At 46.3% G+C, this 15,639-nt stretch overlaps 1 protein-coding gene across 2 annotated transcripts in view; it reads left to right on the forward strand.

Moving 5' to 3' along the window:
* The window catches only part of Mfhas1 (malignant fibrous histiocytoma amplified sequence 1), an 89,691-nt gene that overhangs the window by 64,664 nt on the left and 9,388 nt on the right, over nucleotides 1-15,639 (forward strand). For both annotated transcript variants that reach the window (XR_003842532.1, XM_021219392.2), the window contains exon 2: nucleotides 12,211-12,337. Coding sequence is in view for 1 of the 2 variants with exons in the window: in XM_021219392.2 (XP_021075051.1) it covers nucleotides 12,211-12,337 (127 nt within the window). In the remaining variant the exon portion in view is untranslated. The remainder of the gene's footprint in view (nucleotides 1-12,210; nucleotides 12,338-15,639) is intronic.

Below are 15,639 nucleotides of genomic sequence, written 5' to 3' on the forward strand. Positions count from 1 at the left end.
AGATACATGCCTATATTACTGCTTCCCCCTCCCCACACTGGAACTTACAACCATCAATTATCCTTAGCTCTTTGGACCTACAGCATTTAACAGCCATCGATAAATGGTGGTAACTCTTCGTTATTAGATACTATATTGTTATTAAACCACTTACGTGACTGTGCAGCTCTACTTGGGTTTGGCTCAGCAGGGCTTGTTTTTTTTTTTTTTTTTATAGCCATCACAGTGAGTCCTAAATGAAATAGCCATAAATAGATGCTAGCAGAAGAATCTTGGGGGTTGGGGGGAAGGATATGTACTTGTGTGGCATTCTTGCCTTTCCGCAAATCTGAGCTAGGAGATGTCCCAGTTCCATGGTGTAGGACTTCTGGGAAAAGAGCAGACACCATGTGTTCCTCCTGTAATCTGTCAAGCATTTCATGTTCTCGAACACGGTGCCTGCTATGTTCAGACTGTTGGTGTCCCCTCGCATCAATAAGACATACTGCTGTGATACTGAAAGGCAAAGTTATTCAGAGATGGTTCTGCCCTCGTGGTTGGAATGAGTACCCTCATTAAAAAGCTTGAGCAGGCTACCCACCCCTCTTCGGCGGGGTGAGGGTACACTGACCTAGACAGAGAGTTCTGATCTGATGGGAATCCCTGCCAACAGGTGGCCTCTTGTCCTCAATGAAGTCAGGCCCCTTAGGTGGCCTCTATGCTGCATTCCAGACCCGAGTGCTTTCGTGACTGTCATTTACCTTAATATGTATGGCTTTGGGGTTCAGTGTGGATGCCTACAGCCCGTTTGCTGCTTGATATATGCCTGAGAAATAAAGAGCCATGCATGGCGATACACACCTACAACCCCGATACTGAGGAGGATCGCTAGTTCCTGGGCCAGCCTGGGCTACACAGAGAACCAAACCAAAAGAGAACTCACTCTTGCTCACAGTTGCAGCCATCAGCTGTCAAAGCTAAGGAGTCTTAGGATAGTCGGGATATGTCCCTTCTCAGCCTGTTTGCACATGTGGGTGGCATTTCTGTGCAAAGTAGTGAAATGGATCTGGGTGAAGGTTCGTTTTGGCCTTGAAGCTATGTGTCTATGTGTTTTTTTCTATGTCTTCCAAACCCTTAAGAGTCCCCCAACCCCAGCTCCAATTTTCATCTTCCTCTCTTCTGGGGAAGGAAAGGGGGTGGGTAACATCAAGAAGTCCCTGATTCCTTGTTAGGAGACAAGAAGAGAATGCATGTCTCTGACCATCCTGAGAGTTCTCAGTCCCTTCTTCCTATTGCAAAGCCAGAAGGATACTGATAAGACCCACAGGCCAGCTGTTCAGATTGCAGGCCATAAAACTTCCTCCCGATGACAGCTGAGGTGGGAGGGTGGATCTCTGAGTCCAAACTTCTCTGTGCAGGGTGCGTGCATCAAAGTCTCTCGTGGAGCCTGGATCCTTTTCCCAGAAGTAGGTGACAGGCTATGTAAATGAAGAGTCACCTTTGAAAGCGTGTCAGCCCTGGCAGAGCAGGCATTGTTTTATGATCTTGCTGGAGTGTGAGACTGGAAGGCTGAGGGGTGGGTGGAAGGCTCTGCTCTTTTCTCCCCCCTACCCAGCCCCCCCCCCCCTCTTTCTCTCTCGGCACACTTTGATCTGCACTGCCTGTCTAATCCTCCGCCAAGTGCACTGGAACTTTAGCCAGAGCAGGAAAAAGAGAAATAGTTTTCCTTTCTTGGGTGGATTTGTATTTATATAAACCCTTAGCCCTGAAAGTGAGCCAAGTGGCAGGCACACTCTCGGAGGGAAGGTGTGTGGGACTGTGTGAATGGTGGGAAGAGGCAAGGACCCTCTACTCCTTTGCCCCCTAGATGGATGAACTAGGGTCAGAGGGTGTCTGGGACTTTTCAAGGGCCAAGGAGGAGAACAGGGTGTGCCCTCTGCAAGTTTGAAAGACTCAGTAAGGGCAGGGAAGAGCGGAGCTCTTGGTTCTGGGACATTGCCCCTGGGTATGCACACTTGCTGCTGTGGATGGCGGGCTGCCTGTAGGAGGGAGCAGCTCTCTGCACACAGTGGAGAGCCATGTTGGAGAGGCCTTAGGCATCCTCAGATGTCAGTCGCCGTGTTTGTTGATTTGCATGAACTGTGGGTGTTGTTGTTGTTGTTGTTATTGTTGTTACTATTAGACCAGCCCTTCCTCTTCTTTGGACAGAGTGAATTTGTCACTTATATTTGCTATTGGTTGTTTAAAGATTTCTTTCCCTGTTTCCCCGGGCTCTGCTTTCTCTAGGATACAAGGTGACTTACTTTTGGACTCTAGAGGATTCAATTGTGGAATCTAAAGAGGGCCTTCGTTCCTTACTAAGCCGTATCATTTGTACGGAGTCTGGGCTAGTCTGGGACTGGGGAAGAGGCCGGGGAGGACTGGGGAAGAGGCTGGGGAGGACTGAGGAAGAGGCTGGGGAGGACTGGGAAGAGGCTGGGGAGGACTGGGGAAGAGGCTGGGGAGGACTGGGGAAGAGGCTGGGGAGGACTGGGGAAGAGNCTGGGGAGGACTGGGGAAGAGGCTGGGGAGGACTGGGAAGAGGCTGGGGAGGACTGGGGAAGAGGCTGGGGAGGACTGGGGAAGAGGCTGGGGAGAGCTAGTTGAAAGTGTTTGCCCTTTCCTGCTGTTTCCCACTTTTGAACCCAAAGCGAAGCCCTTCCTCATGGGTGACTCAGCTTCTGACAACCTCCCTTGAGCCCCTTCTTTCTCTGGCCCATCCGTAAGCTCAGAACGAGCCCTGTCCATCTGCTGACCCAGATGTTTATTCTGGCCCCAGCACTGTTATTTTGTATGTGTTAGAGCCTCGAACTTCAAAGTGGAATCGTCCTGAAGTCTCCACCTGGGTCTCATCGCTAGGAATTCCGGGATGCTCACACTTGAACCTTTGTTGTGTGTGAAGGAAAGGGAAGTTCATATCACCAAGCACAGGGAAACACTGAGGCTTGGAAACAAACATAGGAGAGGGGGCATTATGAAAAGGGGTAAGTTTGAGGTGAGGAAAGAGGTTAGCCTCAGGTCCAGTTTGGAAAGAAACTGTTACTACATTTCCCCTTTAGTTCTCCTGGGTGAAGTTTTTACCACATGTTTTAGGAATGACTCTGTGATCCAAGGGTACAGTGCTCTATCTATCTATCTATCTATCTATCTATCTATCTATCTATCTATCTATCTATCTATCTGTCTATCTTTTAGAGTATTTATATAGAGCATTTACATTAAACTATATTTACCTGAAATACTCATAGTTACATGTATACTGTTGTAAATAAGTCTCTAAAGGGTTAGTATGTTAATGCTGGCAGAATTCAGGGTGGTTTTATTTTATATTTTCAACTTCATCTTCTATTTTTTTATTATCATTAAAAGTAGAAAACAGGTTTTTAGGGAGGTACGATGGCTCACACTATAATACTAGCATTTAAAAGGCTGAAATAGGAGGACTGTTGTGAGCTGAAGCCAGGCTGGGCTACATAGTGATTTTCTTTCAGACCATCTCAAAAAGAAAAAATGTTTTGTGTGTTATTTATGAGAGAAAGGTTTCCTCTTTCTTGTTTGTTTGTTTTAATAGAATCATTTCTGTACTCCAGGTATCATTTGGAGAAGACCTAGCACAAAAGCTAGGGAGGGGACTTGGTTTGTAGTGTGCTGACATCAGATAGTGACTCAGAATATGTCACCTAGACAGTGACACAGTTAATGGCAAACCCATCTGACCATGAAATTAGCACCACTGTTCCACATTCACTCAGAAACTTAGAGTTGGGCACATGTGCCCTGTGCATGAGGGGAGATGCATTCTTTCACACACAAATGGAGCATTCCTTTAGCCTAGGCTATTCCAGCCTACACATCTCCATCAGCTCTTCTCTGTGGTCTCCAAGTGCCATTTTTCTATTTGTTAAGGGTCCCTTCACACCTTGCCCGCAGATAAAAGTTGGCTTGAGCCTTTCTGAAGTCACCCCTATTAATCTAGAAGAGCCCTGGGTAATTACCTCCAGGGACTCCAGCAACCAAATGGAGCTCTTCTTTGATTAGTGTCCCCAAGATATTTAGTGTCCCTTTCTTCTTGTCTCTTGAGGGAGGAAAAGAACCTTGTGTAATAAGTGAGCAAGTGTCAAGCAAGCTGAGCTCATTTGCTGGGATGGGACACCTGCTACAGAAGGACCAGCAAACGGTAGCAGCCACTTTTACCCAAGGCATTGCTCAGTGAGACCAAAGGGTGGGGTCTTAGTCAGTGATTCTATTCCTGCACAAACATCATGACCAAGAAGCAAGTTGGAGAGGAAAGGGTTTATTCAGCTTACACTTCTATGTTGCTGCCCACCAACAAAGGAAGTCAGGACCGGAACTCAAGCAGGTCAGGAAGCAGGAGCTGATGCAGAGGCCATGGAGGGATGTTACTTGCTGGCTTGCTTCCCCTGGCTTGCTCAGCCTGCTCTCTTATAGAACCCAAGACATATAGACCAGCCCAGGGATGGCACCACCCACAAGGAGCCCTTCCCCCTTGATCACTAATTGACAAAATGCCTTACAGCTGGATCTCATGGAGACATTTCCTCAAGGGAGGCTCCTTTCTCTGTGATAACTCCAGCTTGTGTCAAGTTGACACACAAAACCAGCCAGTACAGGTGGGGATGCTGTGTGATTTACCCAGGAGGCCATGGTTCTGAGCTTTCTCCTTCTACCTGCAACTGTCACCTGTCAGCACTTTGGAACGTGTTTTGAAGCCGTTGAAAAGTTAGTTCAATGCTTCCTGATGACCAGAGCATAGACACTCTCTGGAGATAGAGCCATTCAGAGTCAAAGTAGACGTGAATTAAAAAAAGAAAAAAAAATGAACGATTTCTTCACCCTTGCATATTGTCTAGAGTCCAAGGATCCCTGAGAAAATAAAGTCATGGGTTTAGAAGAGGGTAATGATTTTGTTTTGTTGTGGTTGCTTGGCTGGTTTTTGTTGGTTTTCTTTTATTTCCTGTATTTATTTATCTTGAGATGGCATCTCACTGTGTAGACCAGGCTGGCCTCAAACTCAAGTGCTCCCACAGCTAGCTAGAAGCTAACCATTTTTTTGATACTGTAAAGTTTTGCAGTTGCCTTTCAAATGCACATTGAGGAATGCGTCCAGCTATTAAGTGGTCCTGTCTTACTTGAGTAAGTGTCTCTCCATTAAGTGTCTTACTTGAGTAATTTCAAAAGCAGCCACCTGAGCCAAATCCTATGACCAGGAACAATAGAACCCTTTGCAGGTTTAGGGACCGCTCTGAGTCTCAGAACTCCTTAAAAGAACGGGTGGCTTTGAAGATGTAACGAAGGGCCAGCAGATCTTTGTTGAGTCTGCATGTGCCTTAGCCAGTTTCCCTGCCAGTCCAGGGCAGCTCTCTCTAGAGTGTAGAGTAACTTCCCAAGGACCCAGTTGACTACCCCATTGAGATTCCGTATAGTTCCACAGCATGGTCACTCTTTGTATGGATTACTTTTATGTCACTGTGACATAAGACTTGCCAGAAGCAAGCACGGGTCTTATGGGCTAGACAGGGTATACTCATCAAGGTGGGGATGGTGCGATGGCAAGACCACCTCCTGATCAATACAGACTGAGGATAATTCAGCAAGTCACTCTGCAGCTGCAGATAGGAGAGAGAGAGAGAGAGAGAGAGAGAGAGAGAGAGAATGAGAATGAACTTGGCTCTGAACAGGGCGAGGCTGAACCCCCCCCCCCAGAGGCTGGCCCCTAATGGCCCAAGTCTGCCCTACTTCTCAAAAATAGGCTACATCCCACAGCCTGTCAAAATAGCACCACCTGCTGGGGACCACATGTTCAAACCTAGGAGCCTGTGAGGAGTATTTGCCTTTAATGGGTAACATTTCTCAACTTGTTCCCACACCACAAACACTGCGTATGTGAGATTTGGTGGACACCCGAGGACAGTTCCAGCCTGCTAGTTGATCAGCTGACTGTGGACTATTCTGATCACTTAAATGCAGCAGCCAAAGTCCAAGAGCACACACTGTCTCTTGAGGCCAGAACCCCAGCCTCTTGGAGCATCACCCCGGGTGCCATGTTTCTTCCCCCGAATATTTCTTCAGCCTTTAATGTTCTCTCGTGTTCTCCTTGGCTGTTAAATCCTGCAGGTAGATAATACTTATTTCTACTTATCAGGACTCTGTAAGTCTGTCTCATGACTACACTTAAAAAAAAAAAAAGATTTATTTATGTGAGTACACTGTAGCTGTCTTCAGACACATCAGAAGAGGTTATCGGATCTCATTACAGATGGTTGTGAGCCACCATGTGGTTGCTGGGAATTGAACTCAGAACCTCTGGAAGAGCAGTGAGTGCTCTTAACTGCTGAGCCATCTCTCTAGCCCCCTTATGACTATACCTTAACTGAGCCTTTCACTCACTAAATCTCTTTTCCCTTATGGTCCGCACGGTTGTTTTCTCCCCGGGTATCTGTGTAAATTTTACTTAAGTTCTGGACAGCTTTGTGGTTTTGCATGGTGTTTATAACTGGCATCTTCCATCCAGATCCAGTTGTTTGTACTGAGCAAATATTTTGACTTTCAACACAATGGCTTACGTTGTTGTTATGATAAATGTTTAGTGTTCTGCATAATATGCCCAATAGTGGAGAGATCTGATGAGAGAGGGGGGTTAAAAAAAAAAGAGAGAGAGCAAGAGAGGCTCATTTCAATGATCTGCTGTTGATGTTTTGAAATGTCCTAGCAGAACTTGGTGTTCTGTTCTTCGACTGAGGGAAAAGCAGTTGTTAGGAGTCGCCTGTCATTCTCCTGGCACACATCTTGAGCCTGAGTAATGAAGCAATTCTTCACAGGGTTGAGGCCCACGGGAGGCTGCATAGTGGCCACAGCAGGCAGCATGCTTCATTCAGGAGGCCGCTGACATCTGTGTCCTCCCTGATGACCATCCGTGCACACTTTCTCGGAAGAAGAGAGATCATCCTTTAATGCCAAATGTGGAATGAGTAAATGATGAAGTCCATGCAGTCCCTAAGGGCCCGTTCGCTCCGAGTCCACATCGGATGACGCTTCAAGACAGACATGGAAATGGCAGCCTCGTAACCTTCTGGCTCTGCAAGGCATCTCTCTCTGTAGTGGGCCAGAGCAGCATTGCCCCATAGCAAGACACTGGAGGACGTTATCACACGTCTCCATATTATAGAGAGAGCAATGCTATAATTTTTGTCAGAAATAAAGACCGACTTCCTTTAGGCAGGTTTGACTGTCTGCTGTGTGTAGTGTGTGTGTGTGTGCATGAGAGAGAGAGAGAGAGAGAGAGAGAGAGAGAGAGAGAGAGAGAGAGAGAGAATACACAAAGATGAAGAGGTATGTCAAGTTCCCTGGAGCTGGAGTTACAGGTATCTAGAGCTGCCTGAGGGGGGGGGTGCTGGGACCCAGACTGAGGTGGGGGGTGCTGGGACCCAGAGTCGGTCCTTTGGCAGGTCAGGAAGCTCTTTAAACAAACATCTGAGTTCTCTCTCTATCCCTATAAGCCAGTTTTAGGAAGCAGAACTCTACCAGGCTACTTGTACTTGTTTTCCATAGTCTGTTGCCATACTGTCCTACGTAACTGTAACTCTTTATATTGCCCACCTACCCTGGGAATGATCACTTTAGCTTACTTTGCTATGGATGACAGATGTGTAATAGAATCGAACTTTTTTTACTTGAATTTTTTTATATTTCTGGTGAGGCAGAGTTTTGCCTGTGATAACCGATGGTCTAACCTGAATTGCATGCTTTCACTGTGCTTGTATGAATTCTTTATATATTTGGAAAATCCAGTTTCTATAGAATCTTCTTATCTCTGTAATAATATTGCGGCAAACTTATGAGATGTCAGATAGAGTGTTTAGCATTTTTTTATGTGTCATCAAATTTAATTATCATAGTATCTCTGTCAAAGGGCATTCTGATATGGTGTTTAAGTGTCAAATTGGGTGGTTCTTGGTTTAAGTTCTGATACCACTGTTTCCTCTTGTGACCATTGGTAGACTTTATATATCCTGCAAGTTTTCCTTTGTGTTATATTTTTATTTCGTGTCTGTCTGTCTGTCTGTACCACCTCACTGTCTGTATGTGTCTCTATATACATATATATGCACACACATATATATGTGTGTGTGTGTGTGTGTATGTATGTGTAGTCTGTATGTGTACACATGTTTGTATGTACATATGTGTATGTGTTCGTCTCTATGTCTGTATGTGTGTCTGAGTGTATATCTGTGTATCTGTCTCTCTCTCTCTCTCTCTCTCTCTCTCTCTCTCTCTCTCTCTCTCTNTGTGNGAGTGTGTGTGTGTGTGTGTGTGTGTGTGTGTGTAGTCTGTGTATGTGTACGCATGTGTGTATGTGCATATGTGTATGTGTTCATCTCTATGTCTGTGTGTGTGTCTGGGTATATATCTGTGTATCTGTGTCTGTATGTCTCTCTCTCTCTCTCTCTCTCTGTGTGAGTGTATGTGTGTGTGTGTGTGTGTGTGTGTGTGTGTGTGCGTGTGTGTGTGTAGAAGTAAGAGGAAGATGCAGGCATCATTCTTCTCTAGGTTCTAGGGTTTGAACTCAGGTCACAAGGGTTGGCAAGCATCTTTACACTCTGAGCCATCTTGCCTGCCCAGTTTCCTTTCCTATGTATTGGGAATAACTGTCCCTGTCTTACTTACTTGAAAGGATTGAGAGAGTGCATGTGTGCACCATCAAGTACACAGCACACACTCATTTAATATCCATTGATACAGTGGGCGTTTTCTCTTTCTTCCCTGGATTAATTTAGGTTGAGAACTACCAGTCTAGCTGGCGTCACGGAAAAGAGCCATGGGCTACTTTTGAAGTAAAGGGAGATTTATTTAGGCTTAGAATTGTGGAGTCAAACCTAAGGCTAGGCAGCCCCATTACTTTAGGCCTTGCACGCCATGGCAGAAGCACACGGGCGAGTAAGCACTCACTTCTCCAGTCAGGAAGCAGGGAGAGAGATGACTCAGGGTCCACAATCTCATGGGCATAGCTCAAGGTCTCAGCTCTGAAGACCAGCAGCACCTACCTACCAGACCTGCCACCCTGGGGACCACATTCTGACCTCTGACGGGGCACCCAGCTCTAAACAAAGCCATCTTGCTGGTTCTATCAAAGCTGCTGTTTTTATAGCAGTTGGTAACCAAGGCTTAAAAGTATTTGAATTATGTCCAGTTCTGTGCCTTGTGCTCACCAGAGGCTACAGTATCACCAACAGTCAAGCAGCTGTGTGTGGTTGATGTCAGGGACCCGCACATAGGGTAGGGCTCAGCACCTGCAGTTCTTATCTGGGTACTCAGGCAGCCTGGAGCAGATGAAGCTGAGGTCTGCACGGCATGTCAATCAACCAGGAGAGAATTTCCAGCGAGAAAATAGGGATGCCCGGGTTGTGCTCAGGCTCTGGGTTTTAGATGAAAAAATTACACCTCCTACCAACATATGTAGCAGATGTGCAACTTAGTCTTCATTCAGGTCCTCCAACAACTGGAGCAGGGGCTATCCCTTTATTTGCTGCCTGCCTGTAGATCCTGTTCCCCCAACTTGGCCACTTTGGCCTCAGTGAGAGAGGATGCAGCTAGTCCTGTAGTGACTGATGTGCCCACCTGAGGGGGATTATACCTGGTCCGGTGGAGGAGGAAGTGGGAGGAGGAGCTGCGAGAGGGAGGACTGGGAAGGGAGGCGGCCTAATATTGGAATGTAAAGTGAATAAATCACTTAATTTTTAAAAAGAAAAGAAAATATACCAAAGAGGAGCTAGGATCAGCTGAAAGCACTCTGTCCTCAAGGCCCTATACTGTGAGTCACTGTAGGCTGCTTGGATTTCCCAGACTTGCAACTCTTAGCAACTCTGTTAAAACACAGACATCTGGCTTAACCAGTGACGCTAGACTGGCTGGTTTCCAGGTGTCAGCCAGCTCCGACTAGCTCTTACTTGGGTCCTTTATGTTCCTTTGACACCATTTAATGTTTCCACTTGTAGCTGGCCTCTTTCTGCTGCTGTTGCTCGTCTCCTAGCTGGTGTTGGAGGACACAACAGTTCTGACACATAGGTATCCACAAGACCAGCTCATGGCGCTAAATTAACGTTTCCGTTCACAATGGCTTGATATTTGCAGTGATTTGGTGAGGAGACTAAAATTAGATTCAGTTCTTATTACTGCAAAGACGCAGAAAAATGTTCTGCTCTGGGAATGGATGTGCCTCTAAAAGTATAAATACGACAGTGCCTAAATTCCTTTTAAAATGGTGAAGTTAGGCAACCCCTCCAAGAAAGATGCATCTGGGTTAGAGAAGCACTCCCCGCCTTGGGGAGATACTGAAGTCTGGTAGCAGAGGGTAACCCCATGTCTTCCACTAGTTAACCCTTGTTGCTGGGTACATCTCATAACTTCCCTGAGCTGACTTGTTTTGTGTCTCTTTGACCCAAGACAGTCATTCTGGAAGAGAGAACCTCAACAGGGGGAAAAGAAATGTCCCCACCAGATTGGTCACTGGGCATGCCTGTGGTACATTTTATTGATGGTGATTGATGTAGAGGACCCAGCTCACTGTAGGACCCAGCACTGTGGGCAGTGCTAGCTCTGGCCTGGTGATCCTGAGGGTTGTAAAAACTAGGCTGAGCAAGCCAGTAAGCAACATTCACCTATGGCCTCTGCGTCATCTCCTTCCTCCAGGTCCCTTCCTGCCCTGAAGTTCCTTAGTGATGGTGTGTAACTTGAGAGTTGTAAGGTGTAATAAAACCTTTTTTCTCTGACTTGTTTATGGTCATGGTGTTGATCACAGTAATAGAAACCCAAAGTGAGACAGCAGATTCTTCATTTGCAAAATGAGGATGCATTGCCTGCTCAGTGGGGCATGGTAAGCACTAATCTGGGGTACACACCAGGATTCTGATTCAGTGCTGGCACATGCCCCATCATTGTGAGCTCAGCTGAAGGAGAGGTGTTCGGAAATACAGAATTTTAAGTATGTGTGTGTGTGTCCCTGCCTGTGCATGCATGTGAATGTGTGTGTGTGTGTGTGTGTGTGTGTTTGTGTTGCACATGCCATGGTGGGTATATGAAAACAGAGGACAACCTTGTGGAGGGGGTTCTGGGGATTAAATTCAGGCCATCAGTCTTTTGCTGAAAGAAAGTAAAACCCAGAGGAGGCCACCTTGCTGGTCCAAACTACAGGATTTTAAGTAAAAAGACTTTCTCTCATTATAGGCCAGCATAGACTCTGGAGTGTCTAGAACTTCAAATGACTACCAAAACTGATGGATTTCAGTAGGGTCTTTGCCCGATTTGGCATGCTTTCTGTATCCTTGGTTTGAGTTATTTACTTCTAGGTCTAAGCAGGGCACAAACAAAGACTATCGAGAGCCAGATTCTGTCAACTGAGTACTCTAAGTAGCAACGCCTGTGGGACTGGACCTGAGGACGATGGAGGAAGGACAGGTTCCCAGATGAGGGACCTAGGAGGAGGAAGCTAAGGACTGAAAGTCGCTGCTCCTTCCGAGGAGTCAATGATCTCATTGCAGAAAGGGGATGTGCAGGTGTCCCTAGTGTCTGATTTCCTTTAGGTATTGAGTTAACTTATTAAGTTAGTCACCTGTTTCTCTTGGGCCCCGCAATAGTCATGAGATAATCCTGTATGCGTTAGATTCAGCACTTGGGGAATTCTCCTGCTCCAGGATGCTGGGCTGTGGTCCTGCTGTTTACCATGTAAACACCTTGAGCCCACCACGTGGCCAGATTGTTTGCACAGAGCTTTGTTCTGAGCCTGCTAGCTCTGCCGGGGAAACCCCATCTGCCTAAATTTTTATTACGAGCCCCTGGTTGGTAGCCCTGCCTGGCTGATCTCAGGAATCAGTCTGAAAAGAAAGGTGCGCAGGTGAGCAGGGTCGTGGTAAGTGCTTCCTTTGTCCGGAGGGACACCACCTTTCCACTACCACCATCCTAAGAACCCTCTCTGTGGTGATGCACTGCGCATCCCAGCAACGGAAGCTAGAGCTCTATGGTCCAGCCATGCTGGCTGCATTTTGGTCCTCCGTCTCACCTGAAGACTTCCTCACTACATGCCTTACTCCTTTGAAAGCGCTGTATTTCTCTGTGTAAGTTAGTCCGGCTCTTTGGGGCCTTTTTTTCTAATGGGTTTCTCTCTCTTCTTTGCAGGGGAGTTGCTGAGCCAGCCCAGGCCAGAAGGGGTGGCAGAGATCATCTGCCCCAAGAATGGCAGTGAGCGAGTGAATGTGGCTTTGGTTTACCCACCTACACCGACTGTGATCAGCCCTTGTTCCAAGTGAGTTTCCAAGTCCCGCTGGCCCTCGCTCCTCGCTGCAGATGCTGGCTCTGTAGTTGTTATAACTCAAAGCCAGGTTCAACGGTGTGTGTGCCTAAACCTTGAGAAGCCAGTTATCTCAAGCAGCAAAATAGAAACGTATTTTCCTCTTTTTGCGTGTGATATTTTACTTTGCTGATAAAGAGAAATTAAAGCTTTCTGGATGTATAATTCATAAACCACACAGTTTACTCATTTAAAAATGTAACATATAGATTCTCGGTTTTTTAGTCTATTTTCAGGTATTTATAACCAAAAATATGTGCCCTTCTCCCAATAGCATTTATGCAGATCTTTGTTGAAAAGGTATTAGGGTCCAACTGAACCCCGTTCTTATCCCAAATAAGTTCTTAACTGCCATTGTAGAATTAAGTGGGCTTTCCTTCAAAGGATAGTGTGGAGCCATTAAATCAGAAAAGCCTGCAGAAAATCTATAATGATCCAATTTTCAGGGGGCTCTGATTCTTTCATCAAAGCAAAGACTGTGAGCTGGCTACAACCTTCTCCCCAAATGGACTGGCAGGGCATGCACGAGTGCAAATAAATATTCATACAGGATGTATGCTCCATATTCTAGAGAAGACACATCTTGTTGGCTTGAGGGGTTTAGTTATGTTTTCAGCATACTAGGAAGCCAAGGGGCTGCTTCTGAACTGAGATGAAATCATCCTAAGCTGCTAAAGCTGCAGCCACAGACCTTTCAGGCTTGAACCTCATCGTCGTGGGGACAATCACTGGGGCCCCAGTCACATATCCACCAGGTGGCCATAGCCATGCAACAAACAGGCTTTAGTTTTTCTTCCTGGTTTGTTGGTCATATTGTGTCCGTTCCCCCTGCTCCCCCCTCTCTTTACACACACACACACACACACACACACACACACACACACACAGAGGGAGAGAAACAGAGAGACAGAGACAGATACAGACAGACAGACACAGCCATATACACACAGACACACACGAGACATATACATACACACAGAGAGAAACACAGATATACATATGTGCACACACACACACAGACTCAGGTACACACACACCAAATTATTATAGGGCTTTAGATAGTCTACGCTTGAGAACTATGACCTCTCTATCATCCACCCAGTCAGTAGGAGGGTCAAACGGGACTTTCTTCACTAGGAACTTGCTGGCTGGTCACATGCCAGAACTCTGTGTGGTAAGAGTGTCATCCAGACAGGGGCATCTCCCTTCCTGTGGTGTGTGCTTCCTGTACACTGGGTCTCTGTGATGTTACAACATGACAGCAGTAGAAAGGAAAGCCCCTATTTCCTCTAAACTGGGCATTAAGCAAAGGCTATTCAATACACCTGTGCTGGGGGCTAGCCCAATGCCCTAAGGGAAATGCTTCTCTAACACTAGATCCTGAATACTCTTTTATCTAGCATGCACCCAGCATAATCCATCACTGAGGTCACCTTAAGAAATTGAGGTCATGAAATGCATCTCAGATTTCATGATAGAATCACACAAGCTCTTGTCACCCTGCATCTCTGCTGCCCTGAACGTGTCAAAGCCTGGGCATTGTCCCGCCTTGCAGTTTCTTTGAGTCTGTGCCCACTGCTTCTTGCCTTTCAGATGCACCAGGGCAGGGCTCAAGAGGTGTTATAGAAGCAGGGTACAGGACACAGTACATACTTCGTATTGATGTAAACGTCCCTGAGCCACTAGAGACACTAATCAATTGTTTTCATATGGTTCCATGCTGTTTAATAGACAAGATAGATACAAGAGTTGAATATCTGCTTGGGCCAGATGCCCTGGTGGCACAGAGCCAGTATCAGTCATTCCCATGGGTGGCTTCTTGTTCTATCACAGTAAGACCCCTTTTACCAGCCTGGGGAAAAAAGCCATGTTATCAGCCTCTCCCTGACAGTTTATTGAATCTAAATGAACAACCAGCTTTGAATTTGGGTGTCATCAGAATTGGCTTAGACCTCTCTAGTTGTGGAAGGGAGACACGACTGAGGACTGAACCCCTATTGTTGAAGCAATGATAGTCTCTTGGCTGTATAATCCTCAGCTCTCGATGAAGGACTAATATGAAAGTTTTGCATCCTTGGCAGGACTAATGTTCTAGTATGGAGACAAGAGGAAATGATCTCTCTCGTGATCGCAGGATAAAAGCCAGTGTTTGTCATCCAGTTAGAAACTCACGCCCTGAAGCATCTACAACTCGTAGTCATGAGCACTAAACCGAAGCAAACATGCAGGCTAGGCCAGGCCCACCGAATGTCCAAGCCACAGATATTAGTCAAAGGGGTTAGCCATTGAGTCATACGGTTTTGGCCCAAGGCTTACTTAGGCTTGGTGTCCAGGCGGGACCAGCAATCCAAAACACTGCCTTTAAGCTCCAGTCACCTAACTGAAGTCGCTCTCCATGAAGTGATCTCTACCTCTATAGCAGCCCATACAATGTAGGCAGATTGGGCGAGACCAGCCTTTCCTCACAGGGCACATGCATCAGAATGTACAGAGAGAAAGTAGCTAGGCGTGCATCTTTGAAGAGACACAGACGTCAAGCGGATGGTTCTAAAGTACATGCATTGAACTTTAGCTCCCTGGCCCCTGCCTCTCTAAGGGCAGTGGCCTCTCAGCCAGGACTCTTGCCCTTTCTCTGTTGGAGCAGTATAAAGCCAGCTACGAAGCAGAACCTGGGACATGCAGTAGCATGGTCAGAGCTCCTGTCTCTTCTATGCTTGACTAGGATGCTATTCCGTTCACTGTTCATATCAAGAAAGTATGAGAGGGTTCCAGGAATCCTGTTCATCATTATGTTGGGACAGCAGGTGCTAACCACAACAGTTCCAGGTACCAGAATAAACACCCCACTCTATGTCATTGACATCGATCTTTTAATGCTTTGGGGTAAAACAGGGTCTCTCCAAGACATCATTTGTCTGGTTTTTCTCTCCCCCTTGGGTATTAGAAACTTGACATTTAATGGGCTGCCTATAGCCATATGTAAAATAGTGATGCAATAGAGTTTATAAATAAAAGAAGTATCAGTGGTTGTTATTCGGTACTTCCTTATGAATCCCAAACTTTTTTATTTCTCATTTTAAAAACATCCAGGTAGGTATAAAATTTTAAAAATAACAAAAAGGGGTATAGGTGGGGGGAGGGGGTGTAGAGATGACTGCAGTTAAGAATGCCGACTGCTCTTGGAGAGAGGACCTGAGTTTGGTCCCCAGCACCCACAACAGTTTGTTACTCCAGCTTAAGGGACTTCTCTGGCCTTT

Source organism: Mus pahari, chromosome 19 (genome assembly GCF_900095145.1).
Source record: "Mus pahari chromosome 19, PAHARI_EIJ_v1.1, whole genome shotgun sequence".
Classification (NCBI taxonomy): Eukaryota; Metazoa; Chordata; class Mammalia; order Rodentia; family Muridae; genus Mus; species Mus pahari.